The sequence below is a fragment of the Ochotona curzoniae genome, unplaced genomic scaffold (assembly GCF_017591425.1).
Source record: "Ochotona curzoniae isolate NIBS_2020 unplaced genomic scaffold, NIBS_Ocur_1.0 scaffold_274, whole genome shotgun sequence".
In the NCBI taxonomy this organism is placed as follows: domain Eukaryota; kingdom Metazoa; phylum Chordata; class Mammalia; order Lagomorpha; family Ochotonidae; genus Ochotona; species Ochotona curzoniae.
In genome coordinates, this window is record NW_024467101.1 from 10,435,688 (window position 1) to 10,459,176 (window position 23,489).

A 23,489-nucleotide genomic window follows, 5' to 3' on the forward strand; every position below is an offset into this window, starting at 1 on the left:
GGACCCAGTTCGCACTCAAGCGCCAGAATGGGCTCTATGTCCCATGGGGAGTCACTTTCCCTCTCTGGGCTCCAATTCTCAAGTCAGCGGGCTGGACCAGGTGAACCCCACGTTCGGCCATGTGTTCACTCAGGACGGTCACACTTGGCGCTGGGTCATTCCCTGGGCTGCTGGCAGTCCTGGCTGTTGCAGGCTTTTGTGGAGTGGACCCATGGATGGGAAGCAGCCTGGGGTGCCTCTCGCTCAATGTGGCCACAGCATGCGAGTTCCTCCCCAGGTTCCTGGGAGCTCAGCGAGTGTTCCAGCCCGCAGCTCTGCTGGTGAACTCATTAGCATGGGTGTCGGGGAAGCTGTCACCGCTCAGCCCAGCAGGTGCAGTGCTGAGATCTCGGGGAAAGGCGATGAAAGTCTGGGTCGCTAGAAGGAAAGTGGACTCGTACTTAACTCCTTGTGGAGGCCCTGGACTGAACGACATTCAGGTGCAAGGGTTCCTGTCTCCCGCCATGCCCCGGGACACCTCGGCTCCTTGTCGGCCACAAGGCCATCACTGGGGGCTGAACCAGTGGAGCCCGTTCTGATCTTGAACTATGACCCTCCAGCACCAGGATTCAAAACAAACTTCTCTGTTATTTGCATTGGGTGCAGGGTGCATGTACAGCAAACTGACTCTAATTTTTCCTTTCTTTCCTCCAAGTTGAATTCTTAGTTCTCCAGCAGAAGCAAGACCTTGCAATAGCTTCTGGAACTTGAGGCCATGCCCCACAGAGAGCTGTTGGTGCCACACTTATTTTATGCTATCAACGCAGATGGCAGCTTTGAAGACCCCACTGAAGTGGGATGTTCTGATGCTTCTATGTGAACTCAGCTTTCTTTAAGACATTGCCAGGAACTTGGTCACAGAGACTCTGAGGATGCTTCTAAAGTGATCTGAGTCTGCATCTGGCTCCTCTGTTAGCTAGGTATCCCACTGTTAGCTAGCTGTTCCAATGCTAACTAGCTGTTCCATCACTGATTAGCTGTCCCAACATTAGCTGGCTGTTCCACCATTAACAAGTTGTCCCACCATTAACGAGGTATCCCAGTGTTAGCTAGCTGCCTGTTACCCAAATGTCCCACTGTTCTCCAGGTGTCCTATTGTTAACCAGCTGTCCCACTGTTCTGCTCTTAGCTAGCCGGGCCCCTGGCAAGTTAGCAGTGCTCGCTAGCTGTGTGGTAGGGGGCTCCCTTGAACACGAGCATCCTTACACCAACACGAACTGGATAGCACCATCCCGCCGGGGCTGCTGACCAACGAGAGGGACAGTTGGTAGAGGACTTGTGCAGTACCCAAGTAACTTGCCATGGATACTGTAGTGCAAGTCTCTCGAGTGGTGTCAGTCACTGTCATGTGGTAACACCCATGAAGAAAGCCCCTCCCATGCAGAAAGCCTTTGCCCACCCTGGTGCACCTCTGTGCCACGCCCACAAGCAGGACTCACAGACACAGTGAGGCAGCCGAGACGTCCAGATGGGAGTCCCGGTTTCCCGGCTGTAGCAGGTGAGGAGAGAGCTGCCTTCGAGCACGAAGCCGGGGTTGCAGGTGTATTGGATGGTGGTGCCCACCAGCAGCACGGGATCCGAAATCAAGCGGGTGGAGTGGTCCACCTCTCCTGGGTCGGTGCAATACATGACTGCGAGGAGAGAATCAGAGACCCAGAATCAGAACTGATGTGGACTCAGACTAAGACGTGGAGTCAGACTGAGACACAAATCAGACCGTGACACGCAATCAGAACGCAAGCTGATGACACGGGATCAGACCACAGACACGGGATCAGACCACGGACACGGGATCAGACCATGGACACAGGATCAACCACGGACACGGAATCAGACCACAGACACGGAATCAGACCACGGACACGGGATCAGACCACGGACACGGGATCAGACCATGGACACGGGATCAGACCACATAGCATCAGAATGATCATCACAGGTTTGCCACAGCAGGACCTGAGTTTCCCTTGGAGAGACAATATGTCTTTTGTTTATCCAGTGTGGCAGCAATAATTTAAATTTAATTCTTCCTTTGGGGATTGGCCCAAGAATTTGCACCAGACTACAGAGGCCTGTGTGTAAGGTTGCACACTGCACCAATATTCACAATATTTTTTTTTTAAAAAAAGGAAAGAAAGCATTCCAACAAGAAAGAGTTCCCTAGGGGACAACCATCTGCTAACCCTGGGATCCCCACTCCAGAGGGGAGAGGGAAGGGGCCCCACTGCTTTCCTTGCAGTGCTTATGTTAGACTACAGGAAAATAGGCATTCGTTACCTTTTAATTAGAAAGTCAATACAGATAAGAGGAAAACAATAAGCCAATTAAAAAAGAATGAAGTGGATAAATGTGTGATATGAAAAATATCCGGATTCCTGAGTCGGGAAAAAAGCAGTCTCAAGGGAGTTTTCATAAATAGATCCCTTTATGGTACAATACGCGCCATCTCCAAGCCAACTCATTCTCTGTGTGTCCCCAAACATCCGTACAGGCAACACAGACACACTCACATCCACAAGCATTTGTTCTAAGGTGAGGCTGAGCTAGGAGTCTGCATGTTTTTAGATGCCGAGAGGGTCATTTAGCCAATGGAAAGCATCAAGAGTGACCAGCGATTTCTCGGCCAAGGGATTCCATTGTCCCCGGGGTTTCTGCTGGCCTCACTTGGATGTAAACTGGAGCAAGGAGCCAGTGAGAGAATGGTAAGCACCTCTATGCAGCAAAGACCTAATGGACCCGTTGCAAGTTTGTTTGGTCTCATCTGGGCTTTCCCTGAGGGAGGAAATTTTCTAGCAGAACTAGCTAATGCTTCTGCCAGGCCCTTAAGATGCTGTAAGGATGACTATGATGCAGGGCAGTTGAGAGAGCCACAGTTGAGGTTTAGGTCTCCCTGGTCCTGTGTCCCATCATGCTTCACACACATGCCCACACATGAGGGAGCTTTGTCAAGTTTGTGCAAAAGTGGGATGAAAAGATAAGTTTATATCAGTGTATAAAAAAGTGTACGTCTCTACACCTCCTAAGACTTCAGGAAGTATGGAAGCTGCATATTCTGAAAAAAAAAAAAAACATCTTGGGAAGTGGGATCAGCAGATGTGTTTATGTTGATGCCAGAAATCTTGAAACTTATGCACATTTTTTTTTCACAATTCACATTCCTCATAAACGTTTGGAAGACCACTCTATGGATATAAATATTCATGTGTATATTCGTATATGTATAATGTATATATATGGCACCAACATAAAGTTACCTTTTTAGAAAAGCATTGACTTATTTGAAATGCAGAATGAGAGAGAGAGAGGAGAGAGAGAGAGAGAGAGAGAGAGAGAGAGAGAGAGAGAGAGAGAGAGAGAACGGTTTCCATTTGAAGATTGACTCCCCAGATGGCCAGGTGTAGACCAGGCTGCACTCAGAGCCTGGAGCTCCTTCCAAGTCTCCCACATTGGTGGCAGAGGACCATGACTTGGGTGAGCTTCCATTTCCTTCACAGGAGCATTAGAAGGAAGCTGGATGGGAAGTGGGGCAGCCAGGACTTAAACCAGCACTAGCATATGGGGTGTGGGTGTCACAAGTAACCGCTTCACCTACTGCACCCCAATGCAGGACCCATCTTCCAGCAACCCTTCTGACACCCCTGTGGACAGTTGGGTAGCCAGTGCGATGGCTCTTGAGAAGGTTCTTTTGAGTCTCCTCTGTTTAGAACTGGTGCTCTTGGACGTGGTAAGCTTGGTGGTGGGGACAGCAGGTGACCTTCACGGCCTTTCCCCAACAGCCTCTTTCTTGGCGCACGCTTCCTGGTTCTTAGTGTGCAATTGATGAGGCATGTCAGCATGCACAGGTGTCTGCTCAAGCTTTCCCCTGGATCCCCAGCTGCAGCTCAAGGACCAACCACTTGATGGAGGTGGGATAGGAGAGGCTGACGAGGCCACTTCCAAATATAGTTCCCAGCCCAACTGTTGCAGCCTCAGCCTGAAAACCAGAAGCACCTTGTAATCTACTGCTTTCAAGGACACCACACTTGGCCATTGCCCTGTGTCAGATCTGCACCCCTAGGTGGGACCGGCACAGTGAGCAGAAGGAAGGAAGCAGGAGTCCGGGATGGTGACAGCCTATGAGGTCAGCTGACATAAGAATAGGGGTGTATTAACTTCGGCTGCAAGAACTGGCTTAGATTCATTTTGCTTGATTGTTACAGGATGTCCAAGACCTGAATCGGAATGTTATTTTCACACAGACTCCCTACAAGGGCGCTTCGACAAGTTCAGGGCTCATGCACGTCATTATTTTATGTATTTAAAAAGGAAGTTATTGAAAAGGTAGACAGAGATCTCTTTGCCAGTTTTCACTCCCAAAGGCTTGCAGCAGCTGGGGGTGCTGAGGTCAGGCTTGAAACCAAGAGTCAGGAGCTCATTCCAAGTCCCCCCCCCACACCCTCTCCCATGGGTGGCAAGGAACCCAGCGCCTCAGCCATCTCTACTGTCATCCGAGGTGTGCCTTAACAGGAAGTTGGGCCTGGGAGCAGAGCCTGGGCTGAGATGCTGGCCTTCCAATGGGTGATGAGGGTGTTCCCTGTGGAATTTTAACTGTTAAGCCAGCTTCCTGCCTGTACTCTCACAGTTTATTTTTCATGCGTCTTTGGTATACCTTCTGGTACAGCCTTCTGGTATACCCAAGCAGCATGGGACGCACCGTTCCCTGCTGGCTCAGTCCACTCATTTACTTTCTCTTAGCAGGCTGCACCAGGGGCTGCAACGTGGCATTGGGGAGCACTCCCTGAGGCATGGGGGTGAGTGGGTAAGGAGGGAGGCCAGATTCGACATCACACAGTTTCCCTACCTCTGTGCAAGAACATCCCCCCCCCACCTCCGTCGGGAGTGGGGGAGGAGGGCCAGGAATTTACCCAGCAGTGCCAAGGGGTAGCAGAAGAAGAGAGCTTTCTTACTTTTCTCGCAGAACGGGGGGTCGCTGCTCCAGCTGAGGTCCCACTGGCAGGTGAGCGTGTCACTCCCCACGATGTCGTAGCCCGGGTCACACTGGTAGGTGATCCTGGCACCCCTCACCAACTCCGTGTGGGACGTGGTCTTCCAGCCGTTCTGGATCTCGGGCAGATCTGAGCACGAGTCGTTTCTTGACACCTCTTTAAGACAAGAGTATCACCCTTAGGTGGGGAGGTGGCCTTTGACTATGGAGCTCTTAGGAAGCGGAGAAGACAAAAGCTGCGAGGGGCAAAGGACCCCCTTTCCCCCACCAACACACACACACACACACACACACACACACACACACACATCACTTCAATGGCAGTCTCTCCTGCAGTGTGACTTTCCAATGACCTGTTCTCATGGTGTTTACCAAACCCTCCCTTGTTTCAATAAAGCCAGTATACACCATGGAGTCAGATGGAACCCAAGTTCAGCAGCTATGTGAACCAAGAGACTGCTGTGTCTTTCTTCTCTCTTGAAGAACAGTTCCCTCACTGGCTTATTCTTTTTTCTTTTCTTTAAGTTACTAAATTATTTTGCAAGTTGGAGTTACAGAGAGCAAGGGAGAGACAGAGAGATCTTCTGTGTATTGGTTCACTGACCCCCAAAGGCAAGGTGCCAGGCTGGGCTGGACTGGGAAGAAACCAGGAGACAGGAGCTTCCTCCAGGTTTTCCACGTGGGTGCCAGGGGCCAAAACAAAACACCAAATGAACAAACAAACAAACAAACAAAAAACACGTGGGCCACCTTCTACTGCTTTCCTCAGGCCATTAAGAGGGAGTATAGCAGCTGGAATACAAGCTGGCTTCTTAGGCGAAGTCTAGATCTGTTGGCATCCTATATGGGCATCGGTTCGTGTCCCGGCTGCTCCACTTCCCTCCCAGCTCGCTGCTTGTGGCCTGGGAAAGCAATGGAAGATGGCCCAAAGCCTTGGGACCCTGCACCTGCATGGGAGACCCAGAAGAAGCTCCTGGTTCCTGGTTTCGGATTAGCTCAGCTCCAGCCATTTCAGCCATTTGGGTAGCAATAAATAACTAGCACTCCAGAACTCCACCTGTGCCCTCACGTGGGTAGCAGGGACTTGAGTTTTTGAGACATCACCTGCTGGCTGCTAGGATTAGAAGCAGACTAGCCAAGACTTGAATTGGCCACGATAGCTACCCCAGACATGCGTTTTTTGTTTTTTGTTTTAGATGAATTGTTGGCATATTCTTTCAATCAAACTGCATATCCTTAGTGACTAATATACCCTGTCCAGAAAGTGCTAACCCACCACTGATCACTGCAGAGACTTCTTCTGATACAGCTCTGATAGCCTCCGACCAAGCCCCTTGTTGCTAAGGGAATCAATCAGAACACACGCTTACAATCCCTGCCTCGGAGTGCTCGCTGCGCAGACTCGGGAAAGAGAGCTAATTATGTTGAGTAATTAATTTGCTGTGGCAACGTGCTTCTGGGGCCAGCACAGCCCCTCCGCCGTCTGCAGGGGAGTCCTTCTGAGAAGCCAGCGATGGTTTTTCTGGGAGCTCATCGAAATTTTATTTGGGGAAAGGAGACCTCCTGGGTGTCTGCAGGAAGAAAGGGACAGGCAAATGGCTCCTCGACTTGCTTGGTGGGGGAAATGAAAGCCTCTATTTTTAGACCTTCGGGGGAAAAAAAAATCAGCCAAGCCCTGGATGTGGGACACAGCTGCCAACACACGCACTGAGGATGAAGGAGAAGAAATGGGGACGAGGCGAGACAAAAGTGGTGCTTGTCGGGCTCTTCAGGGCGAGAGCTCATGGCCTCGCAGCCCACTAGGGCTTCCGGTGTCTGTGTCTGTTGTGGCATTCTCAACATTGGAGATTACTCGACTGTGGCCACGGCACAGCACAGCCTTGTGCTATGTCTTGGCCCTGCTGCTTACTGACTGGGTGGCCTTGGCTGAGTCCCTTCCTGTTTTGTCAGTTCCCAGACTGTGGCAGAGGCCCTGATTTGGAAGTCGGCATGTTGCCAGGCACCCTAGGTGGAAGTTCTGGAACTGTCTCTCCCTCGGGGATGTCTTTAGGTTTTGCTGAGAAGAAACTGAGCTGGGAGGTAGAAGACTCCTCTGTAGTCTTCTGTAAGCCAGACAACGCAGGAGGCTATCCCTCAAGACGAAGGGCTCTGCCGGGCAAAGAGCAGAGACCTGCAGGAAGCAGCAGCGATACCACTACGGAGATATTTAGCAGCACAATCAAGGAGAAGGAGGCCCCCGAGAAACATCAAAAAGGAAGATCAATACTTGTGTTAGTATCTTCGCAAGGTGGATATGTAGCAGGCAACTATGAGTAATGCTCACCATCCAGAAAGAACAGTGCTGTGTCCTCAGTCACACAGGCCCAAGGCTTCCCAGGACAGCTCAGGGTCAGGGCAGCGGCTTGGTGTTAGACATCAAGAGTGGTACTGGGAGGACAGGTTCTATCAGATAGCAGTGGGCAAATCAAAGGCGTGGGCTCTTGCTCCAGTTGGAGGGTGATGGTGGCGGTGAGGAGTGGGTGGAGCCTGTTGGGTGAATCCACCCACTCCCCGCTGACCATCTTACGAGCCAGCCTGGTTCCCGGGAAGCACGAGCATCTCCCCTCATTGCTGGCTGAACCCTGCCCACTAGAATCCTCAAAGTGCAGCTCGCACCGCACCCATTCTGAACATCATAAGAAATTAGGTCTTCATTGTCTCCCTGAGTTTCCTAGGTTCTCTGTTACTGCCAAGAACACTGGGGGTGAAGTGACCTTAGAGTCGGGAGTAAAGAATTCAAATTGTTGGAGTCGGCCCAGTGGTGTAGCATGCTAATCCTCTGCCTGCTACTGCTGGCATCCCCAAAATGGGTGTCGGCTCGATTTCTGGCTGCTGTACCTTCAGTCCAGCTCTCTTCATATGGCCTGGGATCCTGGTGTGTGCAAGGTGAGGACTACTGTGTTGGGCTGGGCCTTCTGCTCATTTTAAAACAAAGCAAGAACAAACTAAAAGGAACAGTATCCACCATGGAGTTCCAGCCAATTGCACCTTTGACCATCTGATACTCTTAATTCTCTCTCTCTCTCGCTGTCTCTCCCTTTTTCCCTCCTTCACTTCTTTCATTCACTAAGCCATTTTGGGGACCAAGCATGACAAGTGTAACATGTCTTGAATCCGAAAGTACGTGAGGTGGGAGAAAGACCTTCCATTTGATGGGACCTGCTAGGGAGAAGGGGCCAAGCTTTCGTGCAGGCAAGAGGGAGATAGGAATGCTTTGGGAAGCTGCAAATATAAGAGAGTGTGCTAACAACAGAAAATTCTAGACGACCTCAAAGGAAGACAGACAAATCTTAGAGTTAGGATGCATTATCTTAATAATCCCAATGTCAATCTTGTGGAGTAGGATTTGTTATTTCAGTTGAAAAATGGTTATTCATTGATTATTTCTGTCTGCTTGAAAAACAGCAATGGTTGGGGGGGGGGTGGCAATGATACACACGCAGAGAAAGATCTTCTATTTGCTGATTTTCTTCTAAATGCCTACCACAGCCATAGTTGGGCCAGGTCAAAGTCAGGAACCAAAAAGTCCATCTAGCTCTCCGTGTGGATGGCAGGCACCCAAGGTCTTGAGCTATTAGTGGGTTGCTGCATCAGAAATGCAGGCAGGACTCAAACTCAGGGATTTGGGTAGGGAAATGCAGGCATCTTAAACCCTATTCTCACCCAACAGATGACAAAAAGAGGGCTCAGAGAGGTTACTGATGTGTTCAAGTCACACAGCCCCTGATGACAGTACTAAGACACAACTCACACTCTTGGTAAACAGCAGGGCCGGACTCTTGCCCTTGACACAATCAAAAGAGCCATACAGCTCAAATCTTCCATACAGATATAGGTGAGGAAACCATCTATGATGGCTTGGATAGGGTTAGAGAGTTCCCCAGAGTTTCATGTGCTCCTCGGTATGCCATGTTGGGAGGTGGCGATATCTTGAAGAAGTGGAGTCTGGTAGGAGGTTACTCAGATAGAGGGGGCATCCTCCTTGGGAGGAGCTAGTAATGAGTTATTCTGGGATCCTGGTTAGTTCTTAAAGGAGACTGGCCCTGAATCCTGCCTCTTCCTGTGGTCTCTCTCTTGCACTTGCTCCCTGCAGGAGGCCATCTGTCATTGCTGGGCTGTGGTCACAATGCCCTTGCCAGAGCTGCCAGCAAGTGATACAAGAACAATCTTACATGTCCAGAGCCAGGAGCTAAACGAGTCTCTTTACACATCACCCAGCCTCGAGTGGTTTGTTCTAGCAACAGAAATTGGGACTAAAACATCACCCTAAGCTTCATCTAAACACTCCCCATTCACGCTTCCTCCAAATGGACTGGATGAGACACTTACCTATGTAGTTCATGATAAATCCTTGACCTTTTCCAAAGATGAGGCCAGCAGGGTCCGAGTGGAACTGGATGGTGAGGTCTGGCGTGGATGAGTACAGCTTTTGCGGGCCAGTGTTCCCAAGGTACTGGCCCAGGATGTGGGGCATGACCTCATCGCCGTCATAGATGGTCAAGATGTCGCTGTTACTCAAGTTCAAGCTTGGCAGGGGGAGAAGCAGAAAAAAGAACATGTTATGTGGAATATTCCATTAGCCTTCGATGGACTCTCTCAGGTGATACACACTTCCTTAAGATTTGCTGTGTGTCAGGCCACCCAGTCAAGGAAGTGAGGGTGATGTAGGTGTCAGTTGCCAACCTGAGTGGGTCATCTATGAGCCCCAGGGGTGGGGGTACCATTGGGTCCCGGGTCGCATGGCCTGAGGCTTTGGCCTGCCTGTGTGATGGGTGCTGGATCCGTAAGCCCCCAGGGTAGAGGGTCTGGCTTGGTCCAGGTCATCTGGCTCAGGTCCATGGAAAACTGGTCCTCTTCAGTGTAAAGGATGGAGTGCTGGATGGCATACCATGGTGTACATAGAAGACATGGTAGCCTCTTGGGGCCTGCAGAGGACAGCCGGTACCACAGCAGAGAATGGAGAATGGAACATATGGACAACTACTAAAGCCAAACGATGACAGCCAATATCTAGGCAATTGGAGATATAAGCTCGATAATGTCAGCCAATGGACAGTGGGAAGGATTCCCCATCCATAGATCTGTGAGATCAACAGTGTTTTGAAACTATTGTATCCACCCGGGCAGAACTCTTAGAGCATGGGTCACATGTGAGGCTGGGTTGATGTGAGGTGGCCCTTCCCCATCCTTGGGTGCTGGGATGGTTGGGAGGCTGGGTATGGCCTATCTCCTCCCTCCTTTCAGAAATGGAAAGAAGAAATAGAAAGCTTGGAAATAATGATCACACCCACTTCTCCCTAACCCTAGATCCTTCCCATCCTGATCAATTATGTAAACATCATCTAAAATAATAATAAAAAAAGATTATTGTTATTAAAAAACACGAGTGGGTCATGCTGCTCTTCCCTACAAACACAGCACACGGGTCTGTAAATGCCTGGGTGTTGAAGACTCGTTCTGGAATGGTCTTGTCTGTGTGGTAGTCATCAACGCTTTGCGTTGTAAGAAGAATCACCCACATGCCTGTTGTTAACAACCATTTCTTGGGTGACGGCCAGAGGTAGCATTTGGACACCTTGTCGCTTGTGACCAGATTTCGTCATCCCCTGATGCAAAACTTGCTGACACGTTGCTAATTGCAACTTGCTTTTCTCCGTGGGGGAAACGGTATTCCCACCCAACAAGTGGCAAATCCTTCCTCATGACTTGAGCTGTCTATCATGGTCAAGGGCTGAGGTAGAGGGCGGAAGGGGAGTGCCGGGCTCATGAACTATGCTCAAATCTATGAACTATGACTCATAGCAAGAAAGGATGACACGTCCCAAAGGCTCACACACAAGCTAGTACCTTGACATCAGATCTTGGGACCACAACGGGCGGGTAATTCCTCTCCCCCGCCCCAACCCCAAAGCACTTCAATAGGCTCTTGAAGCTTGTGTTATCTTGGACATGGTGGATGCAGTGGTCGCTGTGCCTGACTGAGAGAGGTGCAAGATCCTGGAGAAGTTGTGTGGGTAGCAGATTATGAAGGACTTAGAGACCAGCCTTACGTGTCTGCACCATTATTTTGTTGGCGATTGGGAGACACTGGAGGCTTTACATTTTTAAGATTTATTTGTTTGAAAGGCAGAGTTACAGGGTTGAGGGGAGAGAGAGAGAGAGGGAAAGAGAGACCTTGACCACAGTCACCACCACCATCATCCTTTTTTTCTCTTTAGATTGCAGACAATGCCCAGTTTGCAGACATCAAAGGACTGATGCCAGCGGCTCTCAGTCAGGCAGTTTTGCCATCCAGTGTTTGTCCCCAAAATGGATGGCACAAGGGATGCTGCTGAACATCCTACGGGGCACAGAGAACACCACCCCTCCCACCCTCAAATCCAAACATGCTTCTGAAAATCCACTCTGTAGACCGTGTGCCAGGAACAAAAACAAAGCTAAAACGCATTAGAGTGACGTCTGTTGTTCTGGAGTTTCAGCAAAGGCCCTCTGCACCACAAACGTGAGAACAGAGGCTGAGCATCGACACTTTCTAAAGGGAGAAATGTGGCTGCTCGCATTGGGTTTCCCAGAAGCCCCAGCAACTACACAGGTATCTGTGAAATGTTGGCTCACCTGAGAGGCTTCCCCAGGGGGAGCACTGGGGGATTGGTGTGGGAAATGAGACAGCAGTCAGGGAAGGAGCCATTGCATGGTGGACAGACAGTAGGCAGGTGACACTTTATGCATTGCAGGAACTTCGGGAGATGGTACAGAACATGGCTCGGCAGAGGTGTGTATCCTCCCAGTCCCATCTCTCCTTGGTGAGGGCTGCTTCCAGAGAGGCAGATTTCCCTAGCACCTCTGGCCTGCCCTTGCTGTTTCCAGTGGACAGATGGACCTGGACTTGCAGCAGCCAGTCACTCTGAACAATGGTGACGTAGGTATACCACAGAGCAGAAGCCATGTATACCACCTTCTAATACGGCGCCTCCAGCTTTATTCTGCCCCTGTCCCCATCCCCCCACTCCACCTCTAGCTTATATAAGAGAAGTAAAAAAAAATTCACTGGCTCATGAAAGAGGCAGATAGGAAGGAATGTCTTAGGGGGAAGGGTGGTTGTTGCTGTGAGAGGTGTACCCAGGGAGGGATAAAGATGCATCAGTTTACTTTCATGTTGATGGTGGAGACTTCAGAAGAACTCTTGGGGACTTGGCAGGTGTCTTTCTTTTGGCATGTGCTAACAGTGACTGAATTTCATGTTCACTGAGACAAGAGCAGTGAGGAAATCAGACTGGAGCTGTCTGCTTGCCTAGGGGCAGAGCGAAGAGAGAAAAAGGGATATTGGGAGAGAGCTGCCAGTCATTGATGGGAGCTGGAGTAAGAGTCTCATTCTTGCATCTGACTGTGCACTTTGCGGGGACTGGGGTGGGCAGCCAACTGCAGATCTTGTCATAAATGGCCCATGCAGGACAGGACCCCAGCAAAGCAGAAATTCCAGAGCAGCCAGACTCAGGAGCCCAGGCCCTCACCAAGTACCATGTAAGAGAAACCACTTATCATCCTGGATGTTCCATAAGGCAACACAGTAGCAAGCTGAACTTTCCTGAGCCTCTCTTGAGACAGTAAAGCAACGCCGTGTCTTTCCTGGCTGCAGAATGTCAGCTCCAAGGAGCTGTGTTGGAGCAGGGGTAAAGCTCAATGTGAATAATGCTGAGTTACACAATGATTGGATCGGACCAGAAATCCCATCAAGATGCACCTGCCGTCCTGAGATGCAGAATCCCAGCAAGCTGATATGAAAGGGCAGTTGGTGGAAGAACGAAGCTAATTGCTGTTGCATCTGAATCTGCTTTGCTGATAGGCTGGTTCTAATTGCAGGTGCAGCTGCTGACCGCCTGGGACAGCTGCTGTCCACCACGATGTAGCAATGAGCCTGCATCTCGCTTGCTCAGCCTAGGTGTCTAATGTGCTGAGTGAATCCAGGGTCCCTGACGCTTAGGAATCATTTCTAAGCCATGGGATGAAACTGGGAGAGAACTGGCTTGCAAGGGTGTTGGCTGAGCAGGGTTTTCAGCTGCTGTCTGAATTGAGAAGTTAGTCAGACACCAACTAAGGAGATGCTGAGAAAGCAGGTGGCTCTTTGACCCCAGGACAGAAGGAGTGATGGAGGACCAGCTGGCAGGCTTGACGGGATTGGAGCTGGGAGCAGTAGGATTCTCTTAAGGAGAAGTTTGCAGGATAATATACCGCCCCCGCCCCGCAAGGCCAAGCACTGTCTGCTCCAGCCCCTGCCAGCTCCCAGCTCTGCTTCTTTCTTTCTTTCCAATAAAAATACATTAAAAATTAAATACAAAAATGAAAAAAAATACAAGTGTGTCTGGTTCAGTGCCATATTAAAAATACAGATAAAAACACAGTATGTTAATTCTCTGTCTCTCGCACTAGCATCCTGTGTGTGTGTGTCTGTGTGTGTGTGCCAGTTCAAGACCTGGATGCTCCACTTCCTAGAACCTCCCTATTAATAACTTGGGGAAACAGTGGAGGATGCCCCAAGTCCTTGGACCCCAGTACCCATGAAGGAGACTCAGAAGAAACTCCAGGCTCCTGGCTTTGGGCTAGACCAACTTTGGCCAATGCAGCCATTTGGGGAGTGAACCAGCGGATGCAAGGTCTCTCTATTTCTCCTTCTCTTTGTAATTCTTTCACATAACAATAAAAATAAATCTTTAAAAAATGCAAATTAAACCTGTGGGAAGAAGTCACCTCTTCTTTTTGCTTTGCTAATCCTGGCTCAGTTTGTATTCTTACAGAATCATCTCTAAATTCGCATTTTGTTAGACATATCCTGGCTTTTTCCCATAAAGGTAATATTTCTTCGTTTTATGGACTGCTTTTTTTTTTTTTGGTTAAAAAAGATTTTATCTCTGAAACGTTTTCCATTGCTTACTAACCATTTATTTTCTTCTGTTTATCGTTACTGATGAAATATAACTGAGCACGCCATAAAACCAGTGTTAAATTTGTTATTTAGTCTGGGTGACTTTATCTTGATAGCTCAAAGATCTGTGTTCCAGATTTGAAGGTATTTAACAAGTCAGGGGAATGTACTGAAGCAAGCTATGAGAGTGTCTTTGGGGAGAGGGAGCTGTGTGCTGGGAGGAAGACTACATTTTTAAGGTCTATTCTTTTGTTCCTTTGAGTCTGGGTTTGTGTGAATGTTGTTAACTTCTTCAAAAGGGACAGAAGAAGCCCAAGGGAGCTTGAATTACGGAGTTTGTTCAGGGCCGGGAAAGAGATTCAACCTGACACGCCTCAATTCTCAGCCTGGCCAGCAGAGGGCAGAGGATGCCTAGTCACGGTGCAGGCTCACAATTTGTCCTTTTGACCTTCGCTCTTCCTCTCCCTGCACCTGTCCCCTCGCAGGAGACCCTGGACAGGCAGAGAAAGTGGCAGAGAAGCTTGGCAAACTATTGAGCCGGAGGGTGTGGATGAAATGAGCAAACCGCCTGGTTTTCCTCGATTCCTTGCTAAACAAGCCTCTGACCCTGGCTGGGAAATCTTTACGAGGTTTCCCCCTAAGTAGCATTTCCAGGACTTTCAGGGGAGACACGACTGTCTGATGCTTATGCATTTATGTCAACGTGCACTTCGAAGTTGCAGGTCTCGCATGAGAGCCAATTGATACGTCGTTCTGGGGTTTGTGTGGTGTGCGGGTGGCAGGGGTTGGGGTGGGGACAGGGGGAGAAGTAGCTGCTAAGAGCTGAACTGTGGAAGCAGCAGGAACCAGCCCACAGTCAAGCCCGGGTGCCCAGACAGTCCTTCCCACTGGATTCCAGCCCCTTTCTCACTGTTTTAAACATCTGGTATACCAAACCCTGGGTGCACCCTGGACCTCCTCCCTGGCTTGGTCTGTGCTGCCCCTTCTGTTTGCGAACAGTTTCCTAATTATTTCCCTCCTTCCTTCCTTCTTTCCTTCTTTTTTTTTTCTTTCAGATTTATGTATTTGAAAGGCCAAGTGACACACATTCATGAGAGAAATGGGGGGTGGGGAGGTAGAAGAGAGAGAGAGAGAGAGAGAGAGAGGAGAGTGAGACCTTGCATCTGCTGGATCTGAAGCAGAGAAGCTGGGATAGGAAGCTGCACTCTGGTATGAGATTTCAGTGTGGCAGTCAGCAGCTTAACCCACAGTGCCACCACATCAGCCTCTCCCTCATTCCCTGAGATTTTTCTTAAGGCATAAAGCAAGTAAATGGTTTTCTACTTCTTCCTTTTCCTTCCTCTCTTTTCTCCCAACACTTGGCTGTGTCAGCTCAGAATCCAGCCCATCTCTTGACCAGCAGAACAGCCGAACCAGGGTGCGCAACAGGTGTCAGGGTCACTTACAGCCATCCATCCCCGCACTCCCAGGAGGCCTCACTGGGCAGTTACTGCCCCGAGGTGTGCCCTTGAAGGAGACCCCAGCCCAAGACCCTCCTGTCCGCTTCTTAGATTTTCCTTTTCTCTTACCTCCTGTTCTGGAATGTTCTTCCCTTTCATCTCTATGGAGGAGGGGCAAGGGAGTGGGACTCTTGCCTGGGAACAGCCTGTCCTTTGGGGCCATCCCCTCCTCCTCCCATCCCCCTGTGGTTGCCCACGTCGCCTCTCCCTGTGTCCCCTGCTCTGAGTCATTGCAGAAGGCAGTGGGCCGGATCTACACCAGGACGTGTTGCACCCAGTCAAAGCCTGATGGCTCCCAGATACTTTGCTGAGCAGGTATCACCTCCCCTGCCCCTGTCCCATCACCTTGCAGCTTTCTCCTGTCTCAGGGGACAGCAGGCAGTCAGGTGCACATCTTGTGCATGGGTGCTGCCTTCAGGCTGCTGACTTTGAGGAGGATCTGGCTTCACCTCTCAGAGCCTCAGTGTCTTCATTTGTGAAATGGGAACAACACAGCTGAGACCTGTCCATGACACAAGCTGCCATGCCAGCAACACGTCCTTTTGACTCAGAGTGACATCTGCTTGTCATAATGAGCGATGGACAAGGATATGTGGCCAGGGTGGCCAGGCAGTAAGACAGAGAATGGCAGACAGCAGGGAGAGGCGCCTGTCACTAACTTCTCTGATCTGGGATCGCAGACATGTTACTGCCCCAAATCTGAGACTCCACAGATCATTTTAAAAAAAATTAGGGGGCCGATGTGGTGGTGGTGTGAGCTACGCTGCCACCTGCACTCCAGCTCGTGTGTCTGAGCACCAGTTTGTATCCCAGCTGCCCAGCTCCCTGCATATGTTCCAGGGAAGGCTGCAGAAGATGTCACAACTACTAGGGCCTCTGCCACTCATGTGGGAGACCTGGATGGAGGTCCTGGCTCCAGAATGAAAGCTAGGACTTCTGAGGCAGGGTGCAGGAATAGAGCTTGACAGCAATACCATGCATGGGTGGAGTCAGATGTGTGTGTGCTCGTCCTGTGGTGATGTGCGGTGCGCGCACACACACACACACACACACACACACACACACACACACACACACAGGAGGCTTGACACAGGCTGCGCACTATGGGAGGAAGATGTCACAGCCAACGACAGCAGCCATCGAGGCTGCCTGTCACTCCAGATCTCCATCAGGATGCAGGCTGAGGAAGGCATCGCCTTGGGAACACCTTGGCGTGGCTCCTGGAGCAGCCAAGACACCCCTCAGGGCAGCCCAGCTGCCACCGCCACCCTCCCCTGCCTGTCAGTAACCTGCACTGTTGTGTGGGAAATCTTCTCTGGGAAGACAGACAGGAGCCCTGGGAATCCCTGAGGGTTTGCCCTGAATTTCCCCTCTGAGGCCCCCAGCAGGGCAGCCCGGGGGAGCCTTCCCATGAGGCCATGGCCATCACAGGACCAGAGGCAAGCGCTCTGCTGCCTGCTAAGCTGTGACCAGCTGCAAACCCTGCAGGGAAGCTGGGCTGGGCTGGGCTGGGCTGCCCTCGCGATCAAGTCACTTCTACTCTGTGGAGCAGGGCGGTCATTCACATTAGCAGGGAGCTGGATTGGAAGTAGAGCATCTGGGAGTTGAACCTGAACTCGGATGGGATGCCTGTATTGCTGGTAGTAGCTTAACCCCCTGCACTACAACGTCAACTCCCAACCCGGCCAGTTTTCTCTGTACAGTGGCTGTGTCTCCCGTGGTTTCTACTGACCTCTGGACACCTCTTCTCCTGGGGTCCACGGTGTGTTCTACTCTTCAGTGCTTCTTCTGATGCCTGGCTCTTGGCGGGGGATAGATTGTTGCAGCCTAAAGCAACTGTATCTGAAAGACTGAAGTGCCTCTGGACAAGGCACTTAACTTTTAGGGCTTGGAATTAACTTAGCACGGAGCAGGTTGACAGGCGCTGAAGGGAAATATTTGGAGCCATCACTCACATGGTAACAGAATTTGCTATTCGATCGCTTTAATTCCTGCTTACAGAGCAGGCGCCCACGCACAGGGCAGATTCTGGGGGCTGGGCAGAGTAGAGGAGGGCACAGTTTGGGGCTTGGGCAGGCGAGTAGTATTTTTTCTCCCAGAAATCTATTTGCAGCAGGTGCTCACAGCAGGGGTGTGGCACATCAGTGTCTTTGCGGGTGGGCATGGAGATTTCTCTGGTGTGGGGCAGTCCTTTCATGCTGGCTATGGCCCCAGGGATCTGCTTCAAGTCTTGGTCACATCCTAGCTGCCCACTTCCCAGCTGTGTGATCATGGCAGACCAGCTTTACTTTTCTGGGCCTGTTTCTTTCTGTCTTAAAAACAGAGTGGCAAGGACCAGCGCTGTGGCACTGTGGGCTAAACTGTTGTTTGCATGGCCAACAGCCTCTGTCAGGGTGTTGATTTAAGTCCTGATGGCTCTGGTTCCAATCCAGCCTCCTACTAATGCACTTGGAAAGCAACAGAAAGTGGCCCCAGTGGCTGGGCCCTTGCCATGCATGTGGAAAGCCAGGCTGGAGTTCCTGCCTTCTGGTTTCCACCTGGCCCAACTCTGGTCATTGTGACCAGGATGGGAAGTGAACCAGAGGGTGGGAGATCTCTCTCTCTGGGACTCTAACTTTCAAATAAACACAATAATTTAATTCTTAAAAATAATCTTTCCTAAGTATCATTCTCTCTGATATTTCACAATTTGCAAAGATAAACCTCGCACCCCACCCTCCCTCCCCATTTCCACATTATTGCCCTTTGGGTCATCTATTTATAACAGGATTTTTCTTCCTAAACTTTGAGCCCCTACAGGGCTGGAGGACTTCCTGGATCATCCCGGGCTCCCAACCCCAAAGCCCTTTCAATGAAAGTGGAGGCCACAGTGTTCACTCCACTTGCACCAGCTGTGTGACCTGAGGAAGCCGGGTCACCTCTCTGTGCTGTTATGAACCAGTGCACAAGGTGGCCACTGCCAATGTTTGTCCTATTTGAGGATCTTGATTACTCTCATCTTCATTTAGGAAGCACCCATGAAGTGCCAGGCATGGGCTGATTTGGGTAGCTATCCTTCTGTCATGATCTCCGCCCACATTAGCTCTAATGTCTGTTTTTATTGCCTCTACAGAGTCACAGTCATTATTGTTCATGGATGTAAGGTGTGGCACTCAGGGTCCAGCACACAGTAGGTCTTTAATAAATGGCAACGAAGGAGAATGGTCATGCCAAAGCCTAGAACGTGTGCAGACCTGCCCAGTAGACTCAGAGGAAAACCAAGAGCCCCATTGCTTGGTCCACAGGCCTGTCCCCAGAACTCAGCCAACATCGTCCAGTACCCACTAGGACCACCGACTCAGCTTGGTCTGCAGGGCCAAAGCTTTCTTGTGGTCCATGGGATAAGCAGCAATTGCATTCACTCAGCCCCAAGGATGGAATTATTTTTACTATCCAACCCAAATTGGTTTACTCAAACTGTCAGTGGAAACCAAGCAAGATAAATTAAACACAGCAGCTCTTGGGCCTCACATAACCCTGGCTGGCGAGATGCTATTTTCACTCCCGTCTGTGGGAGGGAAGAGGCTCCGAGTGTAGCTGCTGTTCTGCTTTCTTGCTTGCGTGCCAGTGTGTCCAGGGCGGAGAGCCTCGAGCTGCTGACCGGAGGACACAGCTCCCACCTGCCTGGCTTTAATCCCTGTGAGTGCTGCCAACCTGTCTCCTGATGCCCCATTTGGGGAAGCCAGGTTCCCTGGGGCAGCCCTTTAAGGCCCTGCTGGCGAGTCTTCCTCCTAAGTGCCTGATTGTCCTATTTCATGGAGACCTCGTGGAGTTTTGCACACATGGCACTTCCTTTTCAAAATGCTGGAATGCCATCCAGTGGAGTTCAGATTTAAGTGCTGATAGTTCCTAGCCAGGCTATCCCATGTACCTTTCTCCCTTTGCCAAGTCTCAGGGTTCTCCTTTGTACAATGGAAATAGCCACAGCAGCCTCTGAGTGCAAATATCTTGAAGACAGTTGGGGTGTGCTCAGCTCTTGCTATGTCTTGCAGGTCAGGAGCGAGCACCCTGGCTAGGGACCCTGGTACATACTGTTCCTGGTGGCCAGAACACTTTTCCCTTTCTCCCGTGCCTCCCTCCCCTGCGCCCTTCAGGTGTCAGCATAGATCAGAGTTTCCCTGCTGCTCCTGACATTTTGGATAGGTGATTCTTGACAGGGGGTCCCGTTCTTCTAAACCTTGCAGGTGGCTTTGTATTCTTCCTGGCTACTTCCCACCAGATGACAAGAGTCAGCTCGCCCTGTCACTGCCCAACTGTCACAACCAGAAAGGCCTCCAGACTTTGGCAGTTGTCCCTGGAGTTGACAAAGCTTATTTAGCCATTCCTGTCTCTTGCAGGTCCCCTGGGTTGTTGCTTGTTTGTGCCTTGTCAGCTTACGATGTGGCCCTCAAGGACAGGGTTAACTCTATCTTCCTCCTGCTGGTGAGAGTCTCTACCGCATACCTCTGCCCCAGTTTGATGTTACTTTGAGTCCTAAGGTCCAGGGAGGATGTCAACTGCTTGCCCCATTGAAGTGGGGGACATAGTCCTCCTTACTGACCCTGCTCCCCTCTTAAGACTATCTATTGTCCTGCAGTTGGCTTAGAATTTGGGATTAAGAGCATATGATCTCTCCGTTTTTCTGGCCTTTCCCTACCCACTCCCCATCCCTCCTTGTTCATCATGGCCACATGGAGTTTGCATTCAAATTCTGACTTTGAAAATTCATGACTATCTGACTTTGTTTAATTGGCTCCTACTTATTGAGCACTTACTATGAGCCAAGCTTAGTGCTAAGTGTGTAATGTAGGAGGCAATGGTGATGCTTCCAGCAATTAAGTTCTTGTCACTCATAGGAGAAACCTGTATTAAGGTTCTGAGTCCACATTTGGCACCTGTCCAGCCCCAGTCATTGCTGGCATTTGACCAATGAATTAATGGATGAGAGTTCTAACAATCATTTCTATTCCTATCTCTATCCCTCTGTATCTGCCTTTCAAGTAAATAAAATGCATATTTATTAAAAAGTTCATGGGTGGAAAGATCTTTGCCAAGAGTAAGTGCTCAATTGCACAAGCATTTTCATGAGAAGGGACTTTCATCATCAGAGCAAGGATTGCAAACTGATGGTCTTCAGTTTGAATTCAGCAAGTAGACCAGCCCTCTCTCCCCACTCCCCATAGCTCCTGTCCTTTACAATATTTTGTAGCAGCCCAATTCCCATACGTATGGTACTTGCCTGTTCTGTTAGGGCTAGAGTCTCTGCCCACCCTTGGATTAGGGCAGCCCATGACTGCAGAGAACTCTGAAGGTTGGAGGGGCTATGTGTAGGAACTGCACTCAGGACATGGTGTATCCAGGCATGGAGGAGGGGGTGAAGAGATCTTTTCTTAGTCAACACTGACCTCTATGCCTGTCCCTTGCAAAGGCTCCCTTCAGGACACAAAAACCAACAGACTGGACTGGTAGAGGATTTTTGCTCCCAGAATCAGCCGCTCTGTCCCATGTGTGTTTGGCAGTGGAAATAAAACTCAATTCAGTGTCAAGCTGAAGGTTAATGGAATATTTGACACTCTGAGGAGATGAAAGCAGGATTCCCCTGGCACCAAAGGGAGGTGTGAGTCAATCTTGTTTGAACAAAACCATCCATCTGGGAGGTCCCATACTAGGAGAGAAAGGTTGAGCCAACAGAAGGAGGGGATAGGATGAGCATTTGGTGCAATAGTTAAAGGTGCAGCTTGGGTTGCCCATGTCCCATATCAGAGTGCTCAGGTTTTGAGTCCTGGATCTGCTTTCCAGTCCAGCTTCCTGTTAATGACGCTCTGGAGGGGCAGCAGGTGATGGGCAAGAAGTTGAGTGTCTGCTACCCACATGAGAGACCTGGATTGAGTTTCTGAGTTTTGGCTTCAGCCCCAGCCCATCATTGCAGGTCACAGGGGAGTGAGCCAGCAGATGGGAGTTCTGCTTCTCATAAGTTTGATGAATAATTTGCAGGTCATGTTTTTCTTCTCTTGCAGAGCCGGGTGGCTTTTGAGGGCTGCTCCCCAGCCTGCACTTTGACATCTTCTCCTGCTCACTGCAGCCTGTCTCAGCTGCCTAGGATTACCAGGAAGCTTTTCCATCTCCTTTCCTCAGATACCACCCTCTGTCTGTGCTCCCTTCTCACCCTCATCTCACCCAGGGCTGTGGAAAGCACATGGCTGAGAAGTCACTGAAGCCTGGATTCAGTTCTGCTCTTGGCAGCTGTGTGGCTTCTGTTGGTCTCAGTAGCCTCATGTAGACCACGGTATCATGGACCTTCATACAGGGCTCCAATGGCCAGGGGCAATCCCTGTTGTGTCTTGCACAGAATCAGTGCTATCCTACTCCCTGGGATAGCCATTCGCCTGGGAGAAAGTTCTGGAAGTTCTGGTTTCCCTCACTGAAGATAGTAAACACAATCACACAGCCAAATAAGTCCATTCTCCAAAAACACGTGTCCATTCAACAACCATTTTTCATGAATACCAATTACATACCAGGCTCTAGATCCAAACCTGAAAGCCAGACCATGTCATGACTAAAGGGAGGAGATACAGACAAGAAAGCAAATTATTGTTGGACTGTGAGCAGCAACAGTGCCTTGTCCCCTTGGCCACCATGGCCACTCAAACTCTCGCAAATGACATGCTTGTTCTAGACGCAGGACCTTTGCATATCCTTCTCTTTCTGAACACATCACTCCAACTCATCCTTTAGTCCTGAACATTCAGGACAGATCCTCAGTGAACTATTTTCTGATTTCTCTCCTTAGACCAAATCCCAGCTTACCAATCTTTCCCTAGATCACTGATGAAGGCTACAGAATGCAATTGTCAGTGCATACTCTCATGAAATGTTTGTTTCCTTAAAAGATAGGGACTCTATGTGTGCTGATGTTGTTGGTTTCCTGGTGGGCTCTGCAGGAAAGTACCTGGAACTTAGCAGACACTTAACCAGCAGGAGAAATTTCTTTCCACAGCTCCTAAATTCAGCTGATTGGTGGGCGCAGGTTGCCCATCAAAAACACTCACAACTGGATGTCCAGGAAGATCCTCTTCTCTTCCCCAACATGAATCTTCCAGACACAATCTTCACCCTCCACATAGGGCTCCGGCCAGTTTGGAGAAAGCACCACCCCAGCCACAGCAGAGAGCTCCCCACCGCACATAGCTGTAAAAGACAGACATGATTTGGTAAGGAAGCCAAGATGGCACAGTAGACAAAAATGTGGACTTTCATATCACATGCTAGTGCATCTCTGAGTCCCGTGGGTAGGTGGTTTCATCTCAGATAGTCAGAACCTGCCTGTGGAATGACTAAATGAAAGCTCGTCACCTGCCTCCTTGGCTGAAGGTTGGTAAAAGGCAGGTAACGGGCTGTGGTTAATTCAGGACCAAGGACAGAACTCAACAGGTGGAGGGCCTCCTCAAGGGATCTGCTCTGTGAGTAGTGAGAAGCGAGTGAGGATGGATAGTGAGAAGAGATGGTCACTCAAGTCAGGTGAGTTCAGGGGCCAGGCTTGTCTGCTCGGATGGGCTTGGGATAAGATATGCAACTCCTTGGAGCCTCAGAGTCCTGTTATAAAATGGGGGAGTTGCCACCACTGAATTCCCTGGGTTTTGTTGAAGCTTGATGGAGCACATGAATGCTAGGCAGGCAGCTCAGTGCATGGCACATGACATGGACTTGATAATTTAGTTATCGTTCCTGTTCAGTATTCCGCCCTGTACCGGGAGCAGGGATGTGGTTGTGGCAAGAGCCACTTCAGTTTCACTCTGTATGTTCTGTTTTGGAAAGCTCTCAATGTGGCAGAGGCCAAAGCACCAATAAATTCCGCTCTGTTCAACCAGCACATTTAATACAGGGCTCAATCCCTCACCGTGGCAAAGCTGTGATTTTATGCCAGCCCCCGTTCAGGTTGGAGCTGCCAGAGAGCAAGGGCACCCTTCATTACTCCACATGCTGCCCG

General features: G+C 50.1%; 1 protein-coding gene across 1 annotated transcript in view; it reads right to left on the bottom strand.

The window, feature by feature from the left end:
- SEZ6L (seizure related 6 homolog like) overlaps positions 1 to 23,489 on the bottom strand; it is a 51,385-nt gene that overhangs the window by 12,094 nt on the left and 15,802 nt on the right. Inside the window, exons 8-11 of the mRNA XM_041003593.1 lie at positions 22,552 to 22,690; positions 9,392 to 9,588; positions 4,986 to 5,180; positions 1,479 to 1,670 (exon numbers count right to left, since the gene is read on the bottom strand). Coding sequence (XP_040859527.1) covers positions 1,479 to 1,670; positions 4,986 to 5,180; positions 9,392 to 9,588; positions 22,552 to 22,690 — 723 coding nt within the window. The remainder of the gene's footprint in view (positions 1 to 1,478; positions 1,671 to 4,985; positions 5,181 to 9,391; positions 9,589 to 22,551; positions 22,691 to 23,489) is intronic.